The sequence below is a fragment of the Lontra canadensis genome, unplaced genomic scaffold (assembly GCF_010015895.1).
Source record: "Lontra canadensis isolate GAN:19392208 unplaced genomic scaffold, GSC_riverotter_1.0 scaffold176, whole genome shotgun sequence".
In the NCBI taxonomy this organism is placed as follows: Eukaryota; Metazoa; Chordata; class Mammalia; order Carnivora; family Mustelidae; genus Lontra; species Lontra canadensis.
In genome coordinates, this window is record NW_022631170.1 from 1,821,199 (window position 1) to 1,845,827 (window position 24,629).

The following is a 24,629-nucleotide window of genomic DNA, read 5'->3' on the forward strand; positions in this document are numbered from 1 at the left end:
ATATATTCTTAAAAATTCCACACACATTTAGCTGTTATAAATAAGTTCCCTTTCTTATGAAAACAGTGTATTATGTAACATTATGTTCCCTATATTATGTAACAGTTCTGTTTTTGTGTGTGTGTGTGTTTGTGTTCAGGACATGTGTACCTACGTGTATGTGTGTTCAGGTAATTTTGTGCAAAAATTGGACCATTTGTGGAATGTTGCATGTCCCTCATTTGGTTTACTGCTTTGTTTGGTGTCTTTTGACTTGTTCCTGATCCAGCTCTTTAAAACTGATACACCAAGAAATCTTACTAGTTCTAGGTCACTCTTGTAGTTTCCATTAGGCAAGAATTCTTCATATATGGTTCTGATGACTCCCATTGCATCAAATTTCAAAGCACCTGTTAACTGATTGTCTGACTCCTAGTGATTCTCAGTGTGATCTCTGAATTCAGGTTGTGTTAGCTAGATTACTTCATTTTAGCATTTCCCACCAACATTTTGCTTAATAATTTTAATACTTATTGAAGCCATTGCCTTGATCCATAATTTTTATTCAGAGATAGTGATTTTCTAATTCCATCCTATTTTCTACTTTCATTCTTTCTGAATTTCCCCTCATAGACCATTAGGTCACCCCAAAATACAATTCATAAAGGAAAGACAGGATAAATATTTATCTCTCTATTTATCAGTTTTAAGAGTAATGCCTTGAACCCCCCCAAACAACCCTTAATAGTAGTCAATGACTTTTTTTTTAAGTATCTAGATTTTAATTTTTAGGCTTAAACACATTTTATGGCTTTAAATTAATTGCAGTCAATATTTATTTGCATGTCAACTATAAGCTAGTTGGAGCCATTTCAAATTGTCTCCTATGTCTCTTTGAAATGATCCAACTAGCTGTTAATACTATTCTTGCTTTCTGGAAAATCAAGTTGCTCAACGTTCATTAAATCTCTGCCTCAGACTTCAGGTCAGCTATTTGTCTAAACAAACAAACGAACAAACAAACAAACAAACAAAAAAACACCACCACCACCACCAACAACAACAAAAACAGTTCTGTTTACAAAGCAAATATTTCCTTTCAGAGAAATTTGGGGAATAAGGACACTCATTGCTACTGAGTTGTCATTATTGGTGGTATTATTTAGAAGAGCAAAAATAAATAATAAAAATTAAAATTAAAAAAGTAGTTTCTATCTAGATTTCTAATTCAAATTAAGATGAAAAGTTTTTTTTACTTACCTTTTCATACTTTAGAGCTGTAATTTTCCCTCATGCTGATAACTTTTGTTTCAATGGTGTTTTAATAGTTACTTATGTATACTAAAATAAACATCGTATATAGTGGGAAGGTATACTCAAAGTAATGTCCTTTAGAAAAAATGTTTACACCATTTGATCATGTTTCCAATATTATAAACAGATTCGTTATTATCTGTTTTCAAGTTTTAAATATTTATTTTTACCTTTTAACCTAAATATATGCCTTTTAAGACATGTGCAATATCTAATTTCCCCTAAGTCAAAGCTACAAAGTAGGGGTGCCTAGGTGGCTCAGTGGGTTAAAGCCTCTGCCTTCAGCTGGGGTCATGAGCCCAGAGTCCTGGGATCGAGTCCCCCCACCCCCCTGCGTCCAGCTCTCTCTTCAGCGGGGAGCCTGCTTCCCTTCTACTCTCTACCTGCCTCTCTGCCTACTTGTGATTTCTGTCTGTCAAATAAATAAATAAAACTTAAAAAAATGAAAAAGCTACAAAGTACATTCCTCAAAGTTTCCTTTCACCTCTTCCTATCTTTATTAATTTTGTTTCCTTTCCCTCTTCTAGAAAAAGTATTCTACGTCTTATCTTTATTCCTTTAAGAAAATGAACTGGAGAACATGGAAAATGTCCTTCACAGCAATAAATAGAAACGTTCCTCTTTCCATTTTCATGACCAGATACTTTTTATTGTGACACATAGGTTACTCAGCCACCTTTAGGCTGGATTGCATCCAGTATGTTGTTATTATAAATAATGCCAGTGAGTGTATTATTTACAGTCTATCTGCTACTCTGTCTTTGGGAATGATTCCTAGAACCATCAATGTTAGAAGAGGAGGAGTGTGTATGTAAGATTGCTTGTAGCTCCTATCATGTGAAACGTGTGATTTTCCTGACCCCGATGCATAAAATGTCTATTTCCCTACAGATTCACTTACCTGATACATCATTAAACTTTAGGATTTCTGTCCTTCTAATAGGTGAGAAGTGATACCTCAGGGCAGATTTCCTTTGTATTTCTATTACTTTGAGGCTAAAAAAAAAAAAAATCCTCAAATATTTAAAGGGTATTTTTTATTCCTTTTATATAGACTACTTAATTATATTTCATGTCAACTTTCCTTTAAGACTGTCATTTTCTTCTCTACTATATGTGATATAAGTAGTGACTTTTTTCTCAGTTTTGTCATTTGAATTTCCTTTATGTTGTTTTGCCAAGAAGTTTTGTATATTCATGTAATCCAAGTTTCAAACTTGCTTTTAGAACTCTCTTTTGGTGTGTGAAATAAGGAAGAGATCTAGTTTTATCTTTTTCTTCATATGGTTCTCTATTTGTCCCAATATGACACTGCTTTTAATAATAATGACTTTAAATTTAGTCTTCCTATTACCATTTAATTTAATTTTTAAGGTATTTGTTACCAGATATTTGTTCTTGTTTAGTCATTCCTATAAACATTAGAACAGAGACTTCAAAATATGATTCTTCAGTATGCCCAAATAGAACACATACTGCCTTCATCCCAGGCCTAATACATATGAACTAGACTAGATAATGCTTGTAGAGATTTCCAGACCTGATAATACTGAGAATGCAGCCTTCTGAGTAATCCTATCCAAGCATAATGAAAGAATATTGAAATGACTCTAGAGATAGTCCCAGACAATCTAGGAGAAAATGAACTTCTGTGACCTCTCAGACTAATAGCCTTGATAATACCGTGAAAGGATACTAGATTTATAGTCAACAAATTTGAGACCCTTTAGTCATAGATCAATCATTTCAGTCATTTTTAGACTAGTTTCTTGAAACTCTGTGTCATTATCTACACAATAGATACAATTGTCCTTGCCCTGTGTACTTCTCAACACAAGCTGCTTGAAGTGTAAGACCATCCATTCATAGAATTCATAAAGCCCAAGGAATGAAGGTGTCAGAAAAGAATCAGCACCCTCTCCTTTTATCACATAGCATATCTATTGCATCTCCCCAAAAAGACAGTGCTTTAGTGACTACACACACATAACTGTAAAGGCAAGTAACTATGATCTCTCTGATATAAGGAATTTGAGAGGAAGGCAGGGGTTGTGCGGGGTAGAGAGGGAAAAAATGAAACAAGATGGGACTGGGACGGGAGACAAATCATAAGAGACTCTTAACCTCAGGAAACAAACTGAGGGTTGCTTGGCAGGGGGATGGACAGGGTGACTGAGTTATGGACATTGGGGAGGGTATATGCTATGGTGAGTGCTGTGAATTGTGTAAGACTGATGATTCACAGATCTGTACCGTTGAAGCAAATAATACATTAAATGTTAATTAAAAAAAAAAAGGCAAGTAACTAGTCTTCATATGAAGTAACAAATCAGAAAGGCATTTTCTATGGCAAGTTAACATGATCCTTCAGTACCTTTATTCCCCACACAGAATCATCTCTTGGGCTTTGTAATATTTTACGTATTTGCTTTTAAGCAATTTGAAGAAATAGAAACTTTATGAATCAAAATCCAGAATTACCTTGCATCTTCAGGGGATTTGAGCTTACCAATTCATAATATAGTAACATTAAAGTCATTTAAAAAACCTCGTGCAAATGTATGCTAAAGGTTTTACAAGCCTCTCTTACCATTGTTCATTGGGATTAAAAACATCTGTTGAGATTAGTTCAGTGGAATGGGACTTTTGTGTCTATTAATTTCTGGAAGGCATCCTTCACATCTTTATTCCTCAGGCTGTAGATCAGAGGATTCAGCATAGGGTTGACCACTGTGTAAAATACAGAGGCCACTTTGACAGTGTGCCTGGAGTTCTTGGAGTTGGGCACACAGTAGAGGGAAAGGATGGTCCCGTGGAAGATGGTGATGGCGGTCAGGTGGGAGGCACAGGTGGAGAAGGCTTTGCGACGCCCGCTGACAAAGCGGATATTAAGTACAGTCACAAAAATAAAAATGTACGAAGTGAGGATGATCAGTAGTGTACTCACCTCACTGAAAGTGGCAAAGCCAAAAAGCAGCAAATGGGGAATGAGTATGTCGGAGCTCCAGGCAGCGAGGAGAGCAGTATATTCACAGAAAAAATGGTTGATTATGTTATGTCCAGAAAAGTTTAGCTGGAGAGCATAGCAGAGGAGTACCAGGGGACCAAACATACCCCCAGAGATATGAGCCAGACACCAGGAGGGCACAGAGTCACTGGGACATGACCACTGTATACAGCAGAGGGTTACAGATGGCCACGAAGCGGTCATAGGCCATCACTGCCAGCAGGAAGGATTCGGTCACCACAGCGGTGCAGGACAGGAAGTATTGCAACATGCAGCTAAAGTAGTAGATGCTTTTATCCGCCATGACCAGGTTCTCAAGCAGCTTGGGAGTCACAATAGAAGAGTAACAAAAATCGACCAAAGAAAGGTGGCTGAGGAAAAAAATACATGGGTGTGTGGAATTTGGGGTTAATCTTGATGATTACTATCATCCCAAGATTTTCTACCACAGTGATAATGTACATGATCAAAAACACGAGGAAAAGAGGTATCTGAAGTTCTGGGTAATCGGTGAAACCCAGGAGGGCAAAGGTTGTCTCCACACTCAGATTTCTTACCGCCATTGCCACAGTGCCCTCGAAAGGCGGTGAGGGGGGCAGGGTACAGGAAGAGGTTGTTTCTGTCAAAGAGAAGCTTTGGGGAGTTAGTGACAAAAATACATGATGCTTTATGGTACATACAAACACACACACACACACACACACACACGCACACACACAAATGGGGGGAGAGAGAGAGAGAGAAAGAGAATGAAGCTAAAGTTATCAGTCTTAGTTCCTTCCATACAGAACATGCCTCATGCAGATCTCCTATGGATATAACTGGGTCTCTGAGCTGAATCTCTGAAATGTCTCTGAATTTCTACTGCGTTTCGTGTTTCCTTAGGAAATAATTACCAGGGGTGCCTGGGTGGCTCAGCCAGTTAAGTGTCTGCTTTCCGCTCAGGCATGGTCTCAGGATCCTGAGATCAAGTCCCACATTGGTTTCCCTGCTCAGCGGGGATCCTGCTTCTCCCTCCCCCTCTGCCCCTCTCCATGCTCCTTCTCTCTCTCTTCCTCTCACTGTCTCTCAAACAAGTAAATAAATAAAATCTTAAAAAAAGAAAAAAAATGCTGTATTGCAGTACGTACATTCACACATTAGCTAGTGGGGTAACATGTATGTAACAGAATAAATGTTTGCATATAAATGCATAAACTAGTGAAAGAGTTTTAAAAAACATGCAATGGTTGCACCAGAACTTACATTGCTAGGATAACTTGCTTGTATACACAAATCAATAAACTCACTAAGAAGATATGTTTCTATTCTAAGGTCAAAGCAAAATATTAGAGAAATCTAGGAAAACAGCATTACAATCCCCTTTTAACACCTTTTGTTTAGTAAAGGCTACTTCTCTCGTTGAATGGATTAGCTCCTGAGGGGTTCAGAAGGACAATGCTTCCTTTTGATTTTTGAACAGAGGTTTATTAGGTTTACACCCGAAGGCTTAGTTTCCCTTAGAGCCCAGACATTATGTATATAAGTCTGTGGTTCCCAAGATTTATTAGGTAGGAATCTCTTAAAACCAACTCATTTGTGAAAGTTTAAATGCTAGTTTCAGGTGCATTTAAATAGGAAATGAATAAATATCCATTTCCATGTGGTTAGTTGATTCTATTCTTTGTAAAATGGCTGGAAATTGACTTAAAGCTGAATATTTCCATGAGGATTAACCTTTCTTTAATATTGTTGGGTTCACAATTGGATAGCATTTACTGTGACTTAACATGAAAAGTAAAATAAAAGAAGACCCTAGTTACCATATCAGGAAAATAATAATCCCACAGTTTCATAGAAAACCTGAATAAACTTACCTACTACAGAGAAACAGGCCACTACCCCCCTGTTTCTCCTTAAGCTGAGTATGACTGGGCCACCAAGGCTGTTGTATCAAAAACTTTAGCCCTAGGGACTCAAACTCTGGAGAATCACAAGCAACTCATTCCTCACAATCATCAAAACAGGTAATTAAGGCAAATGCCAGGTGTCATGTACAATTTTTAATGATTAAAATTTCCTCAAAATTACATGGAAAGATTGCAGCTTCAAATTGACTACCAGGCTTTGGTGGCAGGTAATTAAAATGCTCTCTGAATGAATAAAACTAAGGTAGGTATTATTTCCCTAATCCTGCCTCATCTACACCAAAATTCAGTGCGCTCCTTGATGTTGCAGGGCACATATACTAATTTTAGGCAAGTTACAAAAACCCACCTACAAAGCTACCCAAAAGTCTGTCCATTTTGAGTACATCCCAGATCAAGAGAAAATTCTATTAAGTCCAGTCCTCCGTGCCAGCTTCTGCGCTATTTGGGCCATATGACCCAGCATATGTAATTGTCATTGACGTATATTTGCAAATAACAAATTATGTAGAATTTTGGATGAGACTTTATAGTGAATTACAAATCAGACTTTTTGGGATTTTAAAGCAAAACATTGACTCCCTTTGCAAATAAGTATTCACCTTCTTAAAAAGAGCTTCTGGTTTGTTCATGGACCCTGATAGAGATTGAATGATCTGACAATAGGCTACCAAGTTACCATGCAGTCCACACCCGTCATCACAAACTGGATGTTGTCTGACTCACCAACACATAACATAACAGCACTCCTGTTCCTGAAGACAGAAGTGAATGCAGGAGCAAGTGATCCAGATACCTACAGTCCATACTCCTGTTGTATTGCTTTCTCCTTCAAAGCTTTGAGCTTGTAGCCTCATGACAACCCATATATGGAAGAAAATGCTGGGCCTTATTTTCAGATGATTCTACACAGCATGCTGGCACCACACACACACACACACACACACACACACATATACACATACACACACACCATTATAGCTCTATAGTCCTGCCCTGGGGTGTTCCTGAAAAACAGCATTGAAGGAAAATTCATCTAATATTTAGAAAATTCAAAAAGTATGCCTGGAACATTGGAATAGTTTTTTTATACTTGATTATGGGCTAGCTTTGTTGTCAATACTTTATAGGGATAGAAGAATCACCTCCAAAATGTGTTATGTGCATTAAATCTGAAACCAGGAAACATTGCTTTTTCTCCAATAATTTGTGCGACCCAGAACTGGAGGGTCCAGGGTGGAAATGAAGGTGGCTCTTCTACGTACTTAATGATCCACCTGCTAAACCTCTGTTTCCAGTAAGAAACCATGAGCCTCTGTAGTTTAGAGGAGTAATGTTTCTACTAGGGAACACAGTGATGGATCCATGAAGCTGGAAGTGTGACTTCTTTAACCGCCTCCAAAAATAATAAAATAATAATAATAATCAAATAAAAAATGCAGTGGGAATGATGGCAAGTAGATTCTGGAGTAGAGGCATGGAGATGCCTTACAGCTTCTTCTTTCAGTCTTTACACGCTGTACTGAGATCACCATATAAAGAAGCCAGTGTAACCTACCAGCAGATGAGAGACTGTGAGAGAAACTGAGGCACTCCAGCCAGGTCAGCACCAAGTGACCCAACAAAAGAGTGATTTCATTTACAGTTTTAAGCCCCAGCAGACCTCCCAAGTGATTGCAGCCACATGACGAGCCAAAGTGAGACTGGCAGAAGAATCCTGCAGTCAGGGGCACTTCGATTTCAGCTCAGGTTATGATCCCAGGGTTGTAAGATCAAGCCCCACATCAGGCTCCATGCTAGGGCATGGAGCCTGCTTAAGATTCTCTCTCTTTCTAGAGAGAGAGAATGGCATGTGGTTTATGACACAAGAGAGAACAATAGACTCCCTTACATTTTGTCCACTAAACAGACCCCTAAACAATTTCTACCTTTTCTACCCTTTTTCTCATCTCACAGCTTGTTCTCAACTTCAGCCAAGGTTTTTTTTTTTTTTAATTTTTGTTAGATCAAATCACTCTTGTAAGCCTCTGTGGTGTTTCCCCATTTCACTCAAAATAAAAGCCAAAGCTCTTAAAATGTACTACAAAGCTCTGCTTGATCATGCTTCCTGTCTTTCTGACTTCCTATCCCGCTGCTCTTCACCTGGCTCACTCTTGCAGGAAATTTGCCTGCAAAGATTTGAATAATTCAGAGGAATTTCAGAAGTAGAGTATATAAGGAGCAGAAGAATGATGAAAACTTTATTTCTTTAAGTGTTTCATATATTTACAAAATTGTGCTTGTTATAAAGTTTGTGCAGTTACTAAAATTTCATAATTAAAATCTTTTATTTAACATGATCAAAATGATTTTAATAATTATTCAAATTGTTGTCAATGGAAGAAAAGAGAAACAAGTTCATTCTATAGGCGCTCTATGGACTCCACACACAGACATGAGTCCACACCAACTCAACTTCATTTAAAATAAAATCTGTTGGTTAAAGTCTTGCGACCCAGAGTCTGATCTAATGCCTGGATCACCAACATCACTTGGATGTCTATTAGAAATGGAGAATCTTGGGCCCCTCACATGCCCACTGCATCCAAATCAGCACTTGATAGCACCTCAGATCATTTGTGTGAATAATAAAGTTTGAAAATCGCTGGTTTTGATACTTTTGGTTTAATGGGAATTCTGGTGATTTGGCTAGACATTCCACTAAACTAAAAATAAATAAGTGAATAAACTCACATATTTTTCTGCCTTTCTCTTCATGGTTGTCGATCACCTATTTTCCTCTTGTATTCACAAACAACCTAAGTCCAAAGATAATTTACCCTTTCTCCATTCAAAAGCCAATGTACCACAGCATATGTAATAAATTGATTAGTTTTGAAGGGTAATGATTGATAATGGTTACTTTGTCATAAAGGTCTTGGAAGAGGAAGTGTATATATTTTGTATCCTTTATAAACACAATACTGCACAGACATGGAGAAAGAGAATCATACAGTCCTCCCTGGTAGAATTAAAACAGAAAGTTGTTTCATTTCCCAGAGTGAACAAACCTTGAGTTGCATTATCTGGAAAGTATGTAATATAGTATATTAGTAATTGGTCAGAATAAATGGTAAAGTTATATGGAATCTCTAATTTTATAACTGAGGAAAATTAAAAGTAGGATACTTACTTATTTTATGTTTTATAATTGTTTACTTTTGCATGTGAGGCAAAGGTTTGTGTTACTTTTACAGCATAAGATGAAGTTAAAAAGTCATATTTAAGATAAACACACTTGCTCTTGGAGATGTGATTATCATTCAATTATAGTAACGATGTTACATATCTATACTGTGCATATCCTAGGAACCTTGTGTGATACAAATAATGATTAGCAAGAAAGAAACAGATAACATTTTGATTTTTTTTCAAAAATCAGTCAGTGGGTTAAGACCAACAAATGAATAATTAATTTTTTAAAAATTTTATTTGTTTGAGAGAGTGAGGAAGAGGAAAAGAGAGCAGGAATCAAGCCAGGGAGGAGCAGAGGGAGAGGGAGAGGGAAAGGGAGAAGCAGATTCCCCTCAATCTCCTGCTGAGCAGGGAGCCTGACAGGTACCTGGATTCCAGGATCCTGAGATCATGACCTGAGCTGAAGGCCAGGGCTTAACCCACTGAGCCACCCATTATTCAGGTGGCCCTGAATAATCAATTTAGAGAACATTTCAGTCAAAATAGTTAAAACCATCCCATATTTGTCTAGCAGATGAAGCTATGCCAGCAGGTAAAATGTGTAATTAACTAAAGATTAACCTTTAAAAGCAAAGTTGGAATTATATTAACTATGCTTGAAATGTATTACAATATTCACTCCATTAGTAAATAGCATTTACAAAATCAGTTTTGACACACCAGGTTGTGAGACATGTGAGATAAATAACTGATTTTTTTTGTTTTTGGTCCCTGTGGTAATCCTTTTGCAAACTTGTGTAAAATAATTTTTATTTGGTATTCAAAATCATCATGTTTCACATCATTTCCTATACTATGATAAAAGTACAAGAGAAGGAGCAAAGAAGTTGGCCAGATCTTAGAAAAAGCACCTCCAGAGTCACTGCTAATCTTCCATATTTTCATTCTTAGTTACTTATCAGTTTTCAGAATTTCTCCTTAACCCTAAAATTCTCTTACATAGAACTGAAGAATGTTTTTATTTTTATTTATTTTTTATTTTTCATTTTTTTAAAAGATTTTATTTATTTATTTGACACAGAGAGATCACAAGTAGGCAGAGAGGCAGGAAGAGAGAGAGTGGGGGGAGGGGCAGAGAGGCAGGAAGAGAGAGAGTGGGGGAGGCGGGCTCCCCGCTGAGCAGAGAGCCCCATGTGGGGCTTGATCCCAGGACCCTGAGATCATGACCTGAGCTGAAGGCAGAGGCTTAACCTACTGAGCCACCCAGGTGCCCCGAACTGAAGAATGTTTTTAAAATGATGTACCATGCCAATATGCAATTCAAGAGACTTGGATGTTATGGTCTGATATTTACTGTTAAATAATTTTTTTAGAAAAGTTGTAGTAAGTTACCACAAATGTGGTGGCTTAAAACAGTGGAAATGCCTTACCTCATAGTTCTTGAGACCAGAAACCTGAAATCAAGGTGCTGTCAGTGTCATGTTCCCTCTGATGTTGCTAGGGGAAAATCCTTCTTTATATCCTCCTAAAGCCATCTGGTTGGTAGTAACAAAACACCAATCTTCACATAGCCTTCCCTGTGTGTCCTTTTTTCTGTCTCTTATATGGACATACTTGTTGGATTTAGGGCCTGACCTAATCCAGCATGATCTCATCTCAAACCTTATCTTAATTACATCCACAAATATCCTATCTTCAAATAAGGTCACATTCTGAACTTCTTAGATGGACATGGATATTTTGGGGTGTGGGGCTCTATTCAATCTGCAATACTATGTTACTGCACATATGATTCATAGCTCTTTTACCAAACTTTGGGGTGAATAGAAATAAAATAATCAAATAACTGGTTTATTACAACCAAAGATTTTAAAATTCAGTCGATTGACTAAATAATTTGAGTCCATCATCTCTACTAGAAACATCGGACAATTCTCAATAAAATAAATCAAATCTCTTTTGGAAATAAGAAACTCCGACAAAATCGTATTGAGTGATTCATTAACTTCCTTATACTCTCCTTCACATCTTTGCTTCAGAGGCTATAGATCAGAGGGTTCAGCATGGGAATCACCACTGTATAAAACAAAGAACCTACTTTTACTATGAGCCACGAGTTTTGGGAATTGGGTACACAATAAAGGAACAGGATTGTCCCATGGAAGATGGTGATGGCAGTCAGGTGGGAGGCACAAGTGGAGAAGGCTTTTTGGCGCCCACCAGCAGAAGACATTTTTATGACCGTGACAAAAATGAAAATATAAGTTGTGAGGATGACGACTAGGCTGCTCACCTCATTGAATATGGCGATGACGAAACAAAGTATTTGGTTGATATAGGGGTCAGAGCAGGAGACAGAGACAATGACAGAATGCTCACAAACAAAGTTATTTATGATGTTAGACCCACAGAAGGATAATGTCAGGAGAAAGTAGGTGAGCGTCAGGGAAGAGACTAGACCCCATATGTACGGCCCTGCCACTAAGGATACACACAGCTTTGGGGACATAACAACCGTGTAGAGAAGAGGGTCACAAATGGCCACGAATCGGTCATAGGTCATTACGGCCAACATGAACGTTTCTGCCACTGCACATACGCAAGCCAAGAAGAACTGCATGACACAGCCTATGAAGGAGATGGTTCTGTCTTCCACCACCAAGATCTCCAACAGTTTGGGTGTGACTGTGGTGGAATAACAGAAATCCACTAAGGACAAGTGGCTGAGGAAAAAGTACATGGGTGTGTGGAGTTGAGGACTGACCCTAATGGTCATGATCATGCCCAGGTTCCCCACCACAGTCACTGTGTAGATGGTCAGGAAAAACAGGAACAAAGGAATCTGGAGGTGTGGGTATTCTGAGAAGCCCAACAGGGTGAACGTGGCTCCAGTACTCTGATTTCCTTCTGCTAACAACATGACTGTGCTTGGAGAAAAGCCTGAAATAAAATAAAAATAGTGACAGTGATAATAATGATAGCACATTACTATGACATTTACCATGTGGCAGGCATTGTGCTAAAACTAAAATATATTGATTCAGATCCTCAAATAACAGGATATTATTATATCCTGTTATAAAATAAGTGGCCTCATATTTTACTTAAGGATGGGGAGGCGTGTATAAGGTCAGGAACTTGACTAAGGTTACACAGCTTATTAGTGATGAGCTGGGTACAGAAGTTGATCCTGAGTGACAGAGCACAAATTAAGCTCAGGAACAGATGGAGAATTACTGTACATTGTTGTAGAAAACACATATCTTTCACAGCTCCATCATTCTGAAGATCTGTGCTTTTTCAGAGCACTGACATAACCATGAAGATAAATTTAGCAATCAGGTTTATAAAGGAAGGATCAGAAGTAAAACATTAGAGGGAATAGTATCTCTCGAGCTAGGATACTCAAACTGAAACTTACAGGAAAGACAGCCTTTAGAAGCCACCATAAGATGTTGACAGAACGTAGCCCTAGCTGCATATCCGTAGGCTTTCTACTGATTCCATCCAATTGCTACAAGAATCCCCTCAGGGTTCCAAAAACAATGTAACAACCTGGTAAAATAAATATATTTGCCTTTGTGTCATGCTGTTCCCTCACTCCTGTGTTTCCTTTCCTACTTAACTATTTTCTCACTTAGTGTCATGGATGCTTTCAGCAGACTCTAGATTCCATAATTATACCTTTTAATGTTGTATTAGTTTTTAACCTGGTGACTTTACTAAACATACACAATATTAAATACTCATAGAGTATCTGAATTGAAGATTAACTTAAAATGTGTTTTGCTCAAGCTAGAGAATATGACAATAAACACCTATGGTTACATAATCACCCTATAAATTTCTAGTAGGGACATTGGTTTCGATTAAAGCTACATATGTGATTATCTTGTTGTGAGTCATATAATCTTTGTTTATTTGTACCTGTTATTTTGTGAAACCAAAGCATATTGTATTCATAAGCAGTGTATAACCACAGAAGTCTTTTTAATCAGGGAGGCTGGGTGGCTCAGTCAGTTAAACCTCTGCCTTCAGCTCAGGTCCTAATCCCAGGGTCCTGGGATCAAGGTCTGAAGGGGGGAGCCTGCTTCTCCCTCTGCCTTTCTCTCTGTATGCTTCTCATGAATAAATAAATAAAACCTAAAAAAAAGTATCTTTAATCATTCAACAATAAAAATAGATACATGTTTGAAATGTTTAGATTTTTTAAAAAAGCCTATTAGCATGAATCTCATAAACAAAGACACTATTTTAATTTTATCTGACCAGATCAAGGTAGAAAGAAACTATTATTTCATTCATAGCTAACTGCTATTTGATAATACTCCTGAAAATATATTTTCTACGTGCAGAAAAAGAATCTGTGGGAAAGCGACAAAGAGCTAATGAAAGAAGCATGTGCTTGAAACCTAGATTTAAATTCAATTTCAGGTTTTGTCATTTATTATGTGATCTTTGGTGACTGACTCAAATTTTCTGAGCTTCAATTTTGTCAATAATAATGATGGAATTATACATATTGCACTGGTCTCCAAGCATTAAATTAGGAAATGATATTCATGTATTTAGCACAGAGTCTAAAAATTGTGGAATCCAGGAGATGTGGCCTTACACACTCTCACCTTTAAAAAAAAAAAATTCTTAGGGCGGTGACTAATTAATATTATTTTCAACCATTATATTATTAAAAATATAAAAAATGAATCAAGGGCCAAAGTGGGCAGCAATAGACATGTGGTGCCATTTGGGGCACATGGGGAAGTCCAGTTTTCTTTCCTGAATCTTCTTCTGACATTCTTCATCTTATTTTGCCAATTACTGTCCTTCAGTAAATTCTCTCTGTTTCCCCCTTCGCTTTCTCATTATTGTCTGACTCTTTCTTGTCTTCCTTTCTAATCTCAGGTTGGCACATGCAGAGACCTAGCAAACTGCAATCATTACTCTGGCAAACGATAGCAACCAAGGCACAGCCAACTTCCCTTAGCACTGCTAGCTTGCACTGGGAGAACATCAAATTCTTCTTCCTGTGATTACTGTGGCTATTGGGACAGTCATTAGCTCTGAAAACTTGGAGTTCTTTTATCAAATTTGGAGTAATTTATCAAATCTCAGTGTCTATGCTTAGCTTTACCTAAAGCCTGACCCTAGCCATTTCCTAGCATCCAACCTTCTTTAAAGCCAGGATTCCCGACTGATAATCAAAAGCAGATGCTCATTTATTGTGGCTTATTTGGTTTTTCTTTTCTTCGACCTGAAATAACCTCCTTTTTTTTTTTTTATGGTGTGCTGATGCCACACTTGCAATATATGAAGAATTAAATGAAAACTATTATCACAAAGAAACTATCTCTTCACTCCAGCAATATTTTCCACATTCTTGGTATACCTACAGATATTACTCTCAGGAAATCAAAGTTTCACGATCTGTTGTGTTTACTGTTACTTTATACATACTATTCTTATCCTTCTATAAGATCTTGAGATGTTGAGGACAATCTCAGATTTTATAAGATTCCTCTTAAATTTTCAGTGTGACTACACTATGCTAGACACATGGTTGATATCCTCAAGTTTAAAATCAGGATGATATGCTACCTAGGGAAGGGGGAAGAAATCAAAGCTCAACAATGTGAGCTTGCCAAAAGATGGTCTCCAGAGATATCGTGGCATTTAGACTAACGAAGAGTGTTCCCATCTCAAGGACTGTAGGACTTCAAGGTCCCCCATATAAATGAAAGATGACACGAAAGAGATCAGCCAGTCTGAGACCAACTCACCTGAAGATCCTGTTCCTCTTATTAATGTATCCAAGGAAGTTCCCCTTTAGAATTCAAACATTATTAAAAATCTTAAGACGTTTGTAAATACTGCAGCAGTAGACTATAATTTTTAATTAATGTGACAGGAATATATTTCTTTCTTAGTATCTAGAAAAACTGAGACATGCGTGAGAGGGAGGGTGAGAATCTGAGTCCTAGGTGAGTAAGAATCTGAGGGAGAATCTGAGTCCTAGGAACAAAGTGTTGGGTTTATGTATGACTCCATGGCCTCAGGGACTTAGGCCCTAGAGAATTTGTAGTGAATCTTTTTTTTTTTTTTTTTGACATCAAAACACTCAGAAATTAGATTGAATTCATTTTACAGGAATGTAATTTCTTCCAAATCACTAGAGACAATGTTTCATCAAGCCTACCTCATGAATTTCCTCTAAAATGTAATTATAGAAAATATACAGTTTGACTTAGAAAATATGGTGACTACAGTAAACACAGGAAGGATAAATTATCTCATATACAACCATTCAGAGATAACTGCTGTTAGCACTTGCCGTGTGATTTTCCTCTTTTTCTCTTCAAAATGTGTTGTCTTGAGATGTATAAACAACATAATTTGGATTCTAGCCTTTTCATTTAACACAAAATGATCATTTTTTTTTTTTGGTCTGTGGAAACACTGATTTACTTCATTGAAACTAATTTGTGTTTTTTTTCCAAATATGGTCAATCTATTCTTCCAAGGTTATATTAACATAATTGAATATTATAATCTTTTTGTGTCCATACATTCTGAAAACTGACAAATGTATTTTGGAAGTATGTTTCTTTCTGAAACCAGTGGATGTCAAGCAATCCATTTGTTCTACTTTGCCCAAATACCACCCAGTTAGATTCATTCAACACTTCCCCTGGGTCCCTGACAACCTGAAGAACTCTTGCCAGACACTACCAGGAACCCCTAACATAACGAGGCTATTTTATCACAAAGAGTAGAATTATTTATTTTAGATGACGTGGCCTTTCTCCAGAATCACAGGGGTCTGCATTGTTTTTCTCCCACTTATACTGGCATCTGTTCCATACTCTCCCTGCTCCTCACCATTGGCATCTCTGCACTTAGGGAATGTGAATTGTTCCTGATTTCCTTTGAAAATTAGAAAGGGGGGGCACCTGGGTGGCTCAGTCAGTTAAGCATCCAACTCTTAGTTTTGGTTCAGGTCATGATCTCAGGTTCATGAGATGAAGACCCACCCTGGGCTCTCTGCTCAGTGGGGAGTCTGCTTGAGATTCTCTCTCTCTCTCTCTCTCTCTCCCCCTTTGTCCCTACCCCTACATTTTGTCTTTCCCTCAAAAATAAATAAATCTTATTAGAAAGGAAAATAATACATTTGCCAAATCAATGATTGCCTACTATGTGCTTTAAGCCATATTCATTTGCCAAGGGCAACTATGTGGTTGAGTTTTCCACAGTCTGTGGTTATTTCCCAAGATCTATTTGTTTTCCCTCTGCTTGAAGAAATCTTCTTATGGCTTCTTTTCTTGGCAGTCACCAACTTTTTCCTTCACAATCACATTTTTGCTGGTTTTGGGCACAGGCTGAGCACGTTTGGCCCTTGCAGAGGGACAATACAGAGAAAACAATCTAGCAGTGCTTTGTGGACACAAGAGAAATTTATTTGATCAATTTATTTAAGAATTTAGTGATAAATTGAAAACTAAAGAAACCCTAAACTCATGATCCATTTTCCCTATAGGGCATTTGTTGTGTTCTAGAGTGCTGTTGGAGGCTTCCAAAGAGGAAGATTGAAATGCCCTATAGAAATTCCATGGTGCTGGGACGCCTGGGTGGCTCAGTGCCTTAAAGCCTCTGCCTTTGGCTCAGGTCATGATCCCAGGGTCCTGGATGGAGCCCAGGCTCTCTGCTCAGCGGGGAGCCTGCTTCCTCCTCTCTCTCTCTGCCTGCTTCTCTGTCGACTTGTGATCTCTATTTGTCAAATTAAAAAAAAAAAAAAGAAAGGAAAAAAAAGAAATTTCATGGTGCTTAAAGAAAAATAATTAAAAATCTCACCAGAGAATTGAGACCTCTCACAAAGGCTTGACCATCTCCCATCTCCCCTCTCACAATGTTTGTCTGGCTATTAGGGTGCATTGGGCAGGAGAAGAAAGAACTATAGTCCAAAACTGGAGAGGCAGGGGGAGCACAAGCATTGCACACTTTGAGATCTGAGGGAGGCACATAGTGGTTAGGTCTCAGTCAAAAGCCAACCACTCTTGAGTAACAGGGATGAATCACAGGATGGCTGACTTTAATGGTTTCTTTGCTAATTTCTGAAATACCTCTCTTTCCCCTTTTATATCAGTAAGCTTTCTAGGACCATTATGACAAATCATTCTTCTAATTTTCCCCTGTTTAAAGCAAAAAAATAACTGTTTTCTTGGGCTGACCTGACAATTTACTCATATATGCCATGTCTGTCTTTTCTCAGAATTAATAACAATATGAAAACCATTCTGTTATAAACAAATTGTACCCTTACCTTGATTCTCAAAAGGACAATTACATCAGAACACTTATACCTCATCAGTACATTTTTCAAAGTCTTGGTATAAGAAAGTCATCAAAGGGACAATGAGAAGATCATCAAAGGCACAATGCAAGACAAGATTTACATGCATTAACTATTATATCTATATAGTACCATACTTCATTTATATATATAAATATAAATTCCTCTATGTTAAAGTGACAAAGACTTCCCATATCTTTCCTGCCATCTCCTGTTTACCTTTTAGTGGCTGATAGAAAAAACTTATTATGAAAGCAAAGCTACTCCTTCTAGAAAAATCACTTTTTATTTTATTTTATTATTTATTTTAAAGATTGTATTTATTTATTTGACAGGGAGCCCAGCAGGGGGAGCGGCAGGCAGAGGGAGAGGGAAAAGAGGTCTCTGTGGTAAGCAGGGAGCCCACTGTGGTACTCAATCCCAGGACTCTGGAATCATGACCCAAGCCAAAGGTAGAAGCTTAACTGACTAAGCCACACAGGTGCCCCTAAAAATCAGCTTTTAAAGGAACAAAGTAAAAAAAGTTCATAAAAGGCAAAAATATCCTCTACACACTGCTTTTCTTACTCTTCCATTCCCTGTATTATTTCACATGCAATAAAGAACAATTTCTCTTCAGTTAAAGTACGTTGGATTTCATTTCTCATGGATGAACACCTAAAGAGGGAATTGTCCAAGTGTGTGGGAATTGTCCACATAACTTGAGAAGACTCTGTTAAACTGTTTTCAAACTCATTTTACCTTTTATCCCCATCTGAAATGTGTGAGCATTCTCTTTGCTCCACATTCTTGCTGATATGTGGCATTTCAGTCATTTATTTTGGCCATTCATATTGGTGTTCAGTGGTAGCTCACTGTGATTTTAGTCAGAATTTCACTGATGATTGGGACACTTGGGTGGCTCAGTGGGTTAAGTGGCTGCCTTCATCTCAGGTCATGATCCCAGCATCCTGGGATCGAGTCCCACATTGGGCTCCTTGCTCCGCAGGGAGCCTGCTTCTCCCTCTGACTCTGCCTGCCACTCTGTCTGCCTGTACTCTATCTCTCTGACAAATAAATAAATAAAATCTAAAAAAAAAAAAAAAGAATTTCACTCATGATTAATAATGTTTATTGTATTTTCATATGTTTATAGATGATTTGTATGTCTGGTTTTGTCAAGTGTCTGCTTAAAGATTTCACCTTTATCTAGATTATTTGTCTATCTTTTTTTTTTTTAAGGATTTTATTTATTTATTTGACAGAGAGAGAGATCACAAGTAGGTGGGGTGGGGGGGGGAAAGCAGGCTCCTTGCTGAGCAGAGAGCCCGATGCGGGGCTCGATCCCAGGACGCTGGGATCATGACCTGAGCCAAAGGCAGCGGCTTAATCCACTGAGCCACCCAGGCACCCCTTGTCTACCGGTTTTGAGCATAAAGAGTTTTTTTATAAAATGTTCTACAAACAAATCCTTTATCAAATGTGTATACACACATATATGTGGCAAACACACACACACACACACACACACATACACATACATATATATAAAATATTTATTCCCAGCCTATGGTCTACAGGTTTATTTTTTTATCAAGATCCTTTACCACTAAAACACTTTTATAACAAATTTTTATGTTGATGAAGTTCTTTTTATCAGTTTTCTGAGAATCCATCCTTTTTGTGTTTTATCTAAAAAAAATTGCACCTCAAATTTCAAACTATATTTTTTCTGTGTTTTATTCTAGAATTCTTTAGGTTTAATTTTTATGCTTAGAACTGTGATCCATTTCATTGAATTCACGTTAATAACTGTGTGTGGTGTGAGATAAGAGTTAAGCCTCCTTTATCCATCTGGATATCCAGTCTCTGCAATGCTTGTTGAAAAGCATACTTTTTCCGTTGAATTATGTTGACATGTTTGCTGAAATTTGAATAACCAGATGTGCTTGGGTCCATTTAAATTTTTCCTGGGGGCGCCTGGGTGGCTCAGTGGGTTAAAGCTCCTGCCTTCGGCTCAGGTCATGATCCCAGGGTCCTGGGATCGAGCCTCAGCCCCACATCGGGCTCCCCTCAGCAGGGAGCCTGCTTCCCCCTCTCTCTCTGCCTGCCTCTCTGCCTACTTGTGATCCCTGTCTGTCAAATAAATAAATAAAATATTAAAAATAAATAAATAAATAAATAAATAAATAAATTTTTCCTGAATAAAAGTCATCTTCTGCCATTCGATCTAAGAATAGCAAAATGTTGATGCTGTATAAGGTGCAGTGAGCTGGAACACTTGTTAAAGCGATCTCCAGAACAGGAGCAGCCTGATTGCAATTCTAGAGGAAACTTTTTAGATCTGCATGTATTTGATGAATGGTCTTTATTTTAGAAACATACATATACAATGACACTGTGATAAAATATTCTAAAATAACTTACAAATATTACATAATACAATCAAATAATTTTATTTTTTAATTTTGGTTTACAGGTCTGGAGATATTTCACTAAAATTAATGCACAGAATATTGATAATCATAAAACATACTGCTATAAGTATATTAACTAATAGCCTGTTGAAAAGTGATTTAAATCATCAACTGCCCAATAAGAATTGAACAATCTCTAGTATAGTAAATCAGGTTTTTTTCAGAAATAAAACGATGAATCTAACAATATTATATTGAGTGACAAAGCAATTTTGTGACAACTGATCTTCTGAATGTATCTTTCATGTCTTTGGTCCTAAGGCTGTAGATCAGAGGATTCAGCATGGGAATCACCACTGTGTAAAACATAGAAGTCACTTTATGATCCAAGACTTTTTAGGATTAGGGATAGAGTAGAGGAAAAGGATGGTCCTGTGGAAGATGGTGATGGCTATCAGGTAGGAGGCACAGGTGGGAAAATGTTTTCTGGCACCCACTTGTAGAAGACATCCTCAGAACAGTGAAAAAATGAGTATATAGGACATCAGAATAATCATCAGGCTGCTCACCTCATTGAATATGGCAATAATAAAGCACAGCATCTGGCTGATATAGGGGTCCGAACAGGAGGCAGAAACAATTACAGAGTGGTCACAGATAAAATTATTTATGATGCTAGACTCACAACAGGATAATGCAAGAAGGAAATACGTGAGTGTCAGGGAACACACTATACTCCATGAGTAAGATCCAGCCACCAGCAGAGCTCACAGCTTCTGAGACACAGTGGTAGTATACAGCAAGGGGTTACAAATGCCGCAAAATGGTCGTAGGCCATCTCTGCTAACTTAAAAGTTTCTGTTACTCCAGATATGCAAGCAAAGCAAAATTGCATAATGCAACCAAAGAAGGAGATTGTTCTGTCCTCCACAATCAAGTTCTCCAACAATGTAGGTGGAGAAAAACAAAATCCACAAAGGACAAATGACTGAGGGAAAAATACATGATCTTGTGGAGTTTTGGATTGATCTTGATGATTATTATCATGCCCAAATTTCTCACAGTGATGACCATATAAATAGACAAGAAAACCAGGAAGAGTAGAACCTGCAGTGCTGGATATTCTGAAAATCACAAGAGAATAAAAGTGGGTATGAGACTTTGATTTCCTTCAGATTACATCATGATTCCTGTTGAATAAAGACCCAACAGTTAGTTCTGAAAAGTAGAACTGAATGGAAAAGATGAAGAGAGAAGAGGCTTCATAGGCTGCTGTGAATGGTGAATCTCAAAGTATGGTCCCCAAACCAGCAACAGCATGAGCGACTGAGAAGTTGTTAGGGATGCAAATTCTCTAACCCCATCACCAACTTTTGGAATCAGAAACTCTAGGATGGGGCTCACAGTTCTTGACTTAACCAGTTCTCCAGGTGATTTTGATGCCTGCTAAATTATTGGAACCACTGGTATATAAAACGTATATTAATCATTCTACTGTTTAAAATTTAACCCTCATTAGTATTATTACTATTGAACTGAAATATAAATTTAGAGCACAAAAGTAATTGTGTAAAGCAGGAGGAAAAGTGGCAAAAAAGAAGCACAAAGAACTTTGTTATGGTTTTAAGAATTATACAAAGGATCAAGATCACTTGGCATTGCAAATGGTGCCGCATAAATCTTCGTATTAATATTTTATATATTCAAAGATTTCTAGGCATTATACAGAATTAAATACCCATGAAATTTAAGAGGAGAAGGGAGTTGAGGGAAAGTGGAAGGGGAGGTGAACCATGAGAGACTATGGACTCTGAAAAACAACCTGAGGGTTTTGAAAGTGCGGGGGTTGGGAGGTTGGGGGAGCTAGGTGGTGGGTATTTAAAGAGGGCACATATTGCATAGAGCACTGGGTGTGGTGCAAAAACAATGAATGCTGTTACGCTGAAAATAAATTACAAAAAAGAGTGGAAATAAACCTTATAATGTATCTAGTCTATCCCATATACCTAATGCTTGAGAATGCATTACGGACTCTTATTTCTGAAATAATCATCTAGCTTCCATCAAACTTCCACGAAGGGTATACTGCCTTCAGGGATAGTTTTGTAGGTCTTCTTTGACAATTTTCCCAACATATATTATTTTACCAATTAAATTTAATTAATTAACATTTCATTAGATATTTATTAATGTGTCTTACATCATTCCATTATATATTATAAAATTATAAATATGTAATTAATTTGAATATACACAGAGGAACAGAAGTATCTCATATTCACCAACAATGGCTCCATACAAAATACGTTCTATGATACAATGAAAATAACACATTTTCTGGACCAATAGAAGTAAGCCCTTTCCTATGATGAGGAAAACCTGGGCAATACTAGGAAATAAGGGCATAGGCACATAAAATGAATAGTCTCGAGATTCAGACATGAGCTGCAACAGAATTACATGAGTTATCTGTCCCATCTTCCTAGCTTTGCCTGGAACCAGTGTCAGCCTCAATGTGAGTGCCTAAACATGTACTACAAGCAACCCCACGCCTAGAGCATCCATCATCAGCATATTCTTTCCAACAGCAAGTGAGACCAGGCAGATACATTGTAAATATACATTATTACTCAGGATATTTTAATAAATGAGCTTCCTCCAAATTCGAAACTATTAGCAAAACTTTGGCTTATTAGGGAGATCGCTACACTGTTCTGGCTTAGTGGAACACTTATGAGGTCAATGAATACTCAGAAAAAGACTTGGTATCCCAACCCTACCAATTTCAAGTGATTTCAGTGAAAATTAATGGATTAGGATTAGGTTTGTATTCATACTGAGACTAAGCATATGGGATTACAAAATTAATAAATAACCCATAATTTTCTGTGACTTCGCATTGCTCACTGCTGCCAGTTTCTGTAGTACAAAATTTAGTTCTCAGAAACACTTCATGCTTCAAACACTTCTGACCTCAAAATGGGTTGTAAATAATTTTTGGAATAATCTATTTGAGCTGGAGTTCCATGTTTCCCACCTAAATTGAAAGCTACCAAAAGAGAAATGAACTGACCTGAAACCAGAAGTTCTTAATTTACTGAGAATTTCGTCTTATGATTAATAAATCTCGGGCATTTTTTTTTCTTAGTAATAAAACATTTTTTCAAATAACAACAGGCTTGAGATTTGAAATAAAGTAGCAGTATATTTCAATAAGTATGCCAGTAAAATGGCATTTTATTTCCAGGACATGAGAAATCTTAGGAAATACAAAGAGAAAAACCTGAGAGTTGAATCCACAATCTAAACTCTGCCAAACTCTGGGTCTTATATCTGCCTCCAAGACCATGAAGATATAGCTATAAAGAATTATAATTGGAGTGTTCCTCAGTGAACCACAAATCATACAGACAATTGAAACACTGTCTCTTGTGTCATTGCATTATGTGCATTTCCTTTTAAAGCACTGGGGATAATTACATCACCACATCTATTCCACTAATTGCTTTTAGATACTGAATTATTGAAATGATATGCATTTTTTATTTTTAAAGGTTTTATTTATTTATTTGAGAGAGAGAGCACGAGCGAAAGCATGAGAGGGGAGGCAGAGGGAAAGATGAGTGCAGACTCCCTGCTGAGCAGGGACCCCACTGAGGGGCTATATTTCAAGACCCTGGAACCATGACCTGAGCCAAAGGCAGATGCTTAACAGACTGAGCTACCCTGGTGCCCCTGAAATAATATGTATTAATTGAAGACCACATGAACTGTTGAGTTCAAAATAAGAAAAGAGAAGAACAATCCAAATGTAGTTGTTATTAACTCAACTGCATTTCAAATTCCACACTACCTTAAGCAAAAGGATGAAGGTGACCATCATCAGTGATATAATGAGGATATCATTTACCTCCTGATATGATATAAGGAGAAAGGTTTTATCTCTGATATTCTTTCTCCAAACCCATAATCCCAGCCTAAAATTAGAAAACCATTATGCAAACGCATATTTGGAAGCATTTCACAAGATACCTAGCCACTATTCCTTAGGATTGTCAGAGTCAAGAACAAGAAAAGAATGAAAACCTCTCAAAGACCAGAGTAGACTGACGACACACAGCAATTACATGCAATGTGGTTGTAATCCAAGCCTGGATTGGACCTGACAAGAAAGCAAGCACTGATGGGAAAAAATTAAAAAAATAAAGAATCTATATAAAGTTAAGATTTTAGTGATCATAATGTACTACTAATGCTTCTTTTTAAAAAGAAAATGTATTTATTTATTTATTTATTTATTTACTTAATTTATAGACAGAGAGATTACAGCAGCTGGTGGAGAAACAAAGGGAGAGGAAGAGAGAATCTCAGATTCAGTGTTGAATATGGAGCCCGACACAGGGCTCAATCTCACATCCCTGAGATCATGACCTGAGCTAAAATCAAGAGTCAGAAGATCAATCAACTGGGCCACCCAAGCTGCCCTGTAATGTACTAATGATTCT

At 37.4% G+C, this 24,629-nt stretch overlaps 2 protein-coding genes and 1 pseudogene across 2 annotated transcripts; all 3 read right to left on the reverse strand.

Moving 5' to 3' along the window:
• Positions 1-3,922: 3,922 nt before the first annotated feature.
• LOC116860429 (olfactory receptor 5D14-like) lies at positions 3,923-4,863 on the reverse strand. The gene is given in 3 exon segments (XM_032846484.1): positions 3,923-4,393; positions 4,395-4,682; positions 4,684-4,863. Coding segments are annotated over 3 exon segments (939 nt in total).
• A 6,553-nt stretch (positions 4,864-11,416) lies between these two features.
• On the reverse strand, positions 11,417-12,301 carry LOC116860434 (olfactory receptor 5D13-like). The gene has a single exon (XM_032846489.1). It carries the CDS (start codon positions 12,299-12,301, stop codon positions 11,417-11,419), a length of 885 nt encoding a protein of 294 aa, XP_032702380.1.
• Positions 12,302-20,373: 8,072 nt separating this feature from the next.
• Positions 20,374-21,171, reverse strand: LOC116860512 (annotated as a pseudogene).
• Positions 21,172-24,629: the final 3,458 nt, after the last annotated feature.